The sequence below is a fragment of the Terrapene carolina genome, unplaced genomic scaffold, assembly GCF_002925995.2.
Source record: "Terrapene carolina triunguis isolate 2854851 unplaced genomic scaffold, T_m_triunguis-2.0 Scaffold374, whole genome shotgun sequence".
NCBI classification, from domain to species: Eukaryota; Metazoa; Chordata; order Testudines; family Emydidae; genus Terrapene; species Terrapene triunguis.
This window is the reverse complement of record NW_020664725.1, coordinates 17,544,878-17,551,826: the sequence shown is the minus strand read 5'-3', so window position 1 is coordinate 17,551,826 and position 6,949 is coordinate 17,544,878. Positions and strand designations below refer to the sequence as shown.

General features: G+C 52.3%; 1 protein-coding gene across 1 annotated transcript in view; it reads right to left on the bottom strand.

Annotated features, from left to right (window-relative positions):
* Positions 1-643: 643 nt before the first annotated feature.
* The window catches only part of IL10RA (interleukin 10 receptor subunit alpha), an 8,117-nt gene continuing 1,811 nt past the window's right edge, over positions 644-6,949 (bottom strand). The window contains exons 2-7 of the mRNA XM_024207350.1: positions 5,760-5,880; positions 5,384-5,562; positions 4,655-4,824; positions 3,500-3,650; positions 2,149-2,273; positions 644-1,618 (exon numbers count right to left, since the gene is read on the bottom strand). Of these exons, the coding sequence (XP_024063118.1) occupies positions 644-1,618; positions 2,149-2,273; positions 3,500-3,650; positions 4,655-4,824; positions 5,384-5,562; positions 5,760-5,880 (1,721 nt within the window). The remainder of the gene's footprint in view (positions 1,619-2,148; positions 2,274-3,499; positions 3,651-4,654; positions 4,825-5,383; positions 5,563-5,759; positions 5,881-6,949) is intronic.

The following is a 6,949-nucleotide window of genomic DNA, read 5'->3' as shown; positions in this document are numbered from 1 at the left end:
ACTGTGGCTTTAATACTCACACACAGGTAGATACACTGAAATAAATAACATCATTTGTCTTTTATATATTTAAAAATTAAATAACATTTCTGTGTACAAAAGAGGCAAAACATTTCCAATAGTCAACACACAACGCTCATAAATATGTCAGGGATCTTGCTGCTGTTAACAGCCCTTGCGTGAGAAAGGAGAGGAAAAGGATATCTCTGGGCCTAAGGACTAATGTCCACAGCAGAAATGCTGCACAATTGTAATACAACTTACTGCCTCTATCCTTTTCTCCCCACAGACACTTTATATATTTCCAGCAGGGGAGAGACACGTTCTCTGTACGAGTGGGGATGGGTGGGAGAAAGAGTGCGAAGCTCTGCCCTGAAAACCCTGGCCAACGGCTCTGTTTGACGGAGGCTGCACCTGTGCATGGGGGGGTAGGCAGCAGCTGCCTCAGCTCAGCCGTTCTGATGTCTCTCCCATCAGCACGACTTTCATGGTGTTGGTAATAGCTTATCACAGTAGCTGCTCCCACAGGGACACCGCTACATGAGGTAGTTAAGAACAAATCAGACAAAGGGAGCCTGCTATGCGCGCAGCTCCCCTTGTGACCCGTCGCTCCAGTCCAGGAGCAGACTCGCCCCGGCCTGGCCTATAGGCGACTGTCCTTGCATTCAGACCCCAGCAGGCTGAGAGAGTCGATTTCCAGGCAGAGTCGCTCATTTGAATGTAAGCTGGAGATGAGAGGCAGGGAGCCCAGCAGGTCTGTGTTGAAGATGCCCAATGCAAAGGGCGCCTTGGGGAACTCGGGGAGGGATTTCGAGGGCACAGAAATGCCCAGTGCCCCGTAGTTCAGCAGACTTGAGCTGTTGCACTCCAGCCTGCTTGTAAAACCCTGGGAGCCTGATTCCCTAGCGAGCACCGTGTCTGCATTGCCGTAGGCGAGCCCTGGGGATGCCTGCTTCAAATAGCCTTTGGCTAGGGCAGGCTCAGAGCAGCCCATCTCCAGCGTGTTGTCTGTCCCACCAGGGCTTTGTGTGGGCAGCTGTCCCTCAGCTCTGTCCTGCTGCCTCTCTACTGTACCCTTCGGCTGCTTCAGGTACCCACGAAACTCCACAGCCTCCTGGCTGAGTCCCCTGGCCAGAGGGGAACAGTCACGCTCTCTTTCACGCTGGTCCTGCCCCTCATCCACAGATGTGTAGTCCCTGCCGCTGGAGGAGAGCGTCAGGCCCAGGGAATGTCTCGCCAGGCTTATGCCACTGTCGTCACTCCCTGGCAGCTGTCTTTGGTAGTCCTGGCTCTCTGAGCCCGAGAACTGGCTCAGGCCAGAGGAAGAGTCTTGTAGGCAAATGCCGCTGTCAGTGCTGGTGCAGCTGCTGTTCCCCCGTGCTAGGCCTTCCAGCTCCAGCAGGTGTTCGTGGTCATCCGGGGAGGTCAGGAACGTGCAACCCTTGTCTGGTGGCTGTTGTGCCGGGCTGGAGCCGCTGTCTGTGCTGTGGTGCTGCACGGTGTCCCTCTGGCACACGGAGAGTTGCTGGATTGACTCCTCATCCAAGCACACAACCACGTCCCTGGCCCCGAAGGGGAAGTGCTCGTGCTCTGACCCGGAGGGTTTTAGGAGAGATTTCTGGGCGGGGCGGAAAGAAGCAGGAAGATGGGTTATCTGGCTTTGTTCCCTCATCCCCTACTTGTTTCTGTTTGTTGCTTGGCTCACTCCCCACATCTACACCCACACCAGCACTCGCCACGGGGCCAGCGCTCGGCTGCTGGACCCATTGCAGCTGAGCTGAGCAACCCCAGCTCCCACGGACGCCCTCTGGAGCCACCCAGGCTCTGCATGGCTGAGCATCAGGCCCAGGGTGCCGCAAAGTGGGCAGGAAAACAGAGGCAGTTTGGAAAACATGAGCAGTGTGGACTGGTGGCAAGAGCTGAAACTAGACCCAGGGGCTTTGAGTCCTGGGTCAGCACCCTGCCTCCTGGAGAACACGGCTCCCGTAGACTGGGAACCGAAAAGCTCTGTGCTCACACAGACCAGCAGTGCTGTGTGTGGCAGGGATCTGCCTGCCCACTGCACTTAGCAACACTACGCCAGAGGGACCCTGGCACACCGGGAGTCAAAGCGATGCTCATGTGGCCATTAGCGCCTGGTTGGCTTACCAGTATGGCTGGTGTCCTCATGGGTTGCTTTACATATGCACAGAGTAGAAGAGTGCCCAGGAGAAGAGTGGCTGAGAAAACCAGGAGAACGATGCCAACACTGACTGATATAATCCCCGTGGTCTCTGGAAAGGAATAGAAGACTGGAGTTAGTGCGCCATGTGGCACAGGCTCTTGAGTCACGCTGCCATTGCATGTCCGGCAATAGGCGCATATGGCGCCCTGCAGAGATCAGGGACATGAACCACGCCAAGGCTCTGACAAGCGAGGTGTGCCCAGCTCTAGAGCCTTTGATCTGAGGAGCCCCCTGGACTTCACAAACAACCCTCCTGTGAAGTAGGGGAATACCCCCCTTTTTACAGGTGGGGAAACTGAGGCACAGAGTGGGGCAGTGACTCACTCAAAGGCACTTGGTGAATCAGTGGCAGAGCCAGGAAGAGCATCTCCGGGTCCTTTGCTCAGTGAATGAGCCTCCCTCCCACCCATAGCACCGAGGGAACCCTAGATTAGACTGGCCCTCCAATGTGCCATCAGGGCTTTGTAACATTTCACAGCCTTATGTCCTTAAAACATATCAGTGTGTGGCTAGTGTGTGTGTGAGGGGGGATCTCTGGAGGGCTAGTGTGTGTGTGAGGGGGAATATCTTAGGGGGGAGCTGCGTACGTGTGACAGGGAGGATCTCTGGGCGTGTATATGGCCTGGCTATAGGATTTTGGGGCTCCCCAGTAGCTTTATTCTCCAGGGACACATCACCACAATCTCGTCTTCCCTCCCACACAAATTCCTCCAGTCCCTCCTCCCTCTCTGCCTGTCCCTGTGCGCAGTGGCTATTGCCATATGCTATGCACAGGCAGCAGCAGGCCCCAGAGGCTGCATGCCCCCGACCTCGCAGGACGTGGGAGTCATCTCAGCCACATGGCTCTGGGAATGTCGTGAGGACTCCAGAGCTGGCCACGTGGCTCTGCTGTGTCGTGGCGGGGTCCCTCGAGTGGGGAGGCTCAGTACCACCTCAAGAGCATCCTCCTTGGGGGCACTGTCTGGGGCAGAGTCTCCCTTGTGTCTAAGCGCCACGTGGAGCACAGGAGGATCTGGGGAATGGGAGGCATCAGGCTATGGCTACAGCTCTCTGATTCCGAGAGCTGTTCTGCCCTGGACCCAGCCCCAGGCGTGAGTTAGAGCAGCCCAAGAGCTGCCGAACCGTACGTCAGCAGCACGTGGTCCCTAAGGGTCCGCATGGCAGCTGAGGAGTGAGCAGGGAAATATCCAGCAGTGGCTTTGCTGGAGTGATGGGTGGAGCTCAGACCCACCCAGGTGGTAACAATAGACCAATAGACCCAGCATGTCCATTTACCGTCCTTCTCGGGGATCGTGACACACTTCTCCTCGGTCCCGATGGAGGCGACTGGCCTGGAGAGGACACGTGGCTCTACACGGACGCAGTACTGCTCGCCCCACAGGAGCATGGGGATGTCAAACTCTTCTCTGGTCTCCACCTGCACCTGCTGAAAGAGTCACCAGAAGGACTGTCACCTTTGGCAGGCTGGGCACTGGTGACCAGCACAGAGTGGCCCGGGCTGGGGCTGCAGACCAGGACCTGGGGAGTTTCTTGGGCATTTGGAGGTGGTTCCTTCACCTGATTTGGCCCCTGTGGTTCTGGGTCTGAACTGGGCCCGCTTTTGGGCTGGCTTGGGCATGTTTTGGGAATAGCCAGACGTTCCCGTGAGCAGCTGATCTCATGAGATTCCCACTTTTCCAACAGTGCAGATAGTTGAGGGCGCAAGTGTGGCCTTGTGGGCTGGGATCTGGGGCAGCAGCTCAGGACTCCTGGGTTCCATTGCCAGTGCTATCACTGACCTCCTTGGTGACTTTAGGCAAGACGCTTATCTCCCTGGGTCTCAGTGCCCCATCTGTAAAATGGGGATAACCATCTATTGAGATTGTCTCTTACTCTGGGTCTGTGCAATGGGGCCTTGCTCTAGTGTGGGGCCATTAGGTGCTATTGCAATTATTTGCACCTGATCCCTGGATTGGCTTTAGGTCTGAACACAGAACTCCCTGGCCCGTGTCGCGCTCTGTCTGTCCATATTTGAGCAGGTCAAAAATTTAAAATGTTTCTCTTGAAATCTGTTGCTCTTTCAAAGTTGTTTTCATTTTACGGTTCATGGTCAATGTGAAATTTGGTTTTTGTGAAATTCTTTATATTTTTAATTGAAATGCTCATTCTCATTTTTTCATTGACTGAAAACCGACTCAACAAAATATCCCAGTGATGGATTTGGGATCTATTCCAGTACAAGTGTTGATGAAAACCTCACAACTTATTGTTTATAAAAAAAATCAATATTGTTGATTTTTTTGTAAAAAAAAAAAATTAGTTTAAATCATGACAATTTTTCAACTTAAAAATGTCTTGTTCAAAACATCTCAACCAGTTCTAAGTATGAAGGCCATCGACACTGCCCCCAGCCCCATGGAGTCTGGGTGACACAAGTGCTGGCTGTCTTACCTGGAGATTGTCTGACGCCCTCCTGACATACGTTCTGTATTGTCTACCATACTTTTGTATATCTTTGTATGAGACAGTCTTGTTCCCCACTCTCAGGATCAGCTGCTGCAGGCTCACGTGGATGGTGTTACCTGTCACAGACAGACTCACATCTGATAGACGCAGAGTAGCTGGAAAAACATAATACAGAATCCGTGAGAATTGTTTCTCTTTTGTGCCGCTCACAGAGGTTTGTTCTTAGAGTAATCACAGGAGCCCAGTGTCAAAGAGCACTCGGCCCACATGCATTTCAAGTTCTGCTCTCCGATTCTATTCTATGCAAGTTCTTAGCCCACCCTCATCATCCTAGCATCTCACCCCTGGCAGTAGTGCATTAGTGACGTGACTAACATCTGTCACATGAGGTTTGTTCAAACTAAACCAAAACAGTTTGTCAGAATGAACTCTGCCACCCTGACTCTGCCACGGACTCTCTTGAGCACCTTGGCCAGAGCACGGGCTGCGAGTGCTTTATGAATGCAGCTGTCGTTACTAGCACTTAGTGACTAGGCACCTGAGTAATCATATGGCAGGGGTCAGGAGTAAGCTCCCCAGCTAAGCAGAACTATAGCTCTGACACCAAGCACGTGAAAGCTATTTGCTAACAGCTACATCAAGTTTACAGGATGCAGTTTTGGGGCTATGGATTTTAGGGTCCAGAAGAGAAAATGATAGAAAAACCCCAGGTACCTTCTTTTAGGGAAAAAGCGTTTGTCCTGGTCCAGCCAGAGGTGTGGTTTCCAGATACTGCCCTAACTCTTGCATAGTAGCGTTGAGAAGGGTCCATTGTCTGGTAGGTCAGATCGCAGGAGTGCCCAGAGATCCCAGTGCAGTCTGGGACAGCCATCCAGGGCCCGGACTTACCATATCTGTAGGGAGAATGTCACTCCTTAATTAAATACTTTCTGGGTGTGGGAAGCATTAGGGCTGCTGGAAAGTTAACTCAAGATTTCTATGAACTGATTTGCACGTTAAATATCAGAGCAAGTGTAAAGCAAAAGTGAAATATGCCTTGTGACTTGGGTTTTAGAGGAGATTTCATCTCCCTATGGTCCTGGGTACTTACAGCTTATATTCCACTTCATACAACGTGTCGCTGGAGTGGTTCACTCCGGGCGTCCAGTGTAGTACGTGGTTTATGATGTCAGCAACAAATCGCACTTTGCCTGGTTGGGACAGACTCTCACCTGCAGGAAGGAATCAAAAGGGAGAGTTTGCAACAGGCCAGTCCTGGGGAGGAGCCAAGGGGCCCAGGTGCATTGTGGGGTGTGGTCTTTTCATAGGTCTTATTGCAGTGATGTGTTCACCTCAGCACACACTCCAGAGCTGGGCCTGGGGAGATGTCCCTGTGGACAGGAATGCGGGGAAAGTTCTAGTTTGTCTGGGAAACCCAGCATTTGAAGCAACAACCCTTTCATTCTACTCAGCCTCTAGTAGGGCCCAGAGCATCCTTCTCCGAGTGAGTGTCTCCTCTGCACTTATCATGGAGAAGACACAGACCCTCTCCACAAACAACAACAGGGATGAACTCTGCTCCCCCTGGGAGCTTCTGCAAAGGATTGGGTCATAGTCCATAAATATCACCTCCCCGGGAGCTAGGGTGACCAGATGTCCCGATTTTATAGGGACAGTCCCGATTTTTGGGTCTTTTTCTTATATAGGTTCCTATTACCCCCCACCCCCTGTCCCGATTTTTCACACTTGCTGTCTGGTCACCGTACCGGGAGCAGCTACATCATCTCTGCATCAGCTGCTCTGCTTTCTCCCTCCCTCCATCTTTCTATCACGTTCTGTCTTCTGCTGCTCCACCTTCCACCCCAGTAGAACCTTCCTGAGCTTCAGAGCCCCACATAAGTAGCCCATGAACAGAGTCATGACTGCAAAGCCAGCCATATGGTCCACAACCCCCTAGTCTCTCCTGCTGCCCTGTATGGTGTCCTCGAGTCCCCGGGGGGCTCAGTGTGAAGCTGCGTGTCTTTGACTCCATCACTGCACCTGGGCTCGCTCATTTCAAAGGAAAGGGAAAGAACATTTTAAGCAGAGTGCTGAACTCTCAGTGGTCACACCCTGATGGTTCAACTCGGAATGCCTAGGGCCAGCAGCTCAGCCTCATACCACCTGCAGTGACTTTTAAAATATCCATTAGGTGCTGTCCACACTTAACACGAAAGCCGCAGAGTGAAACTCCAAGCAAGGAACTTGCTGAAATCTTTCTTTCTTTCTTTCTTTCTTTCTTTCTTTCTTTCTTTCTTTCTT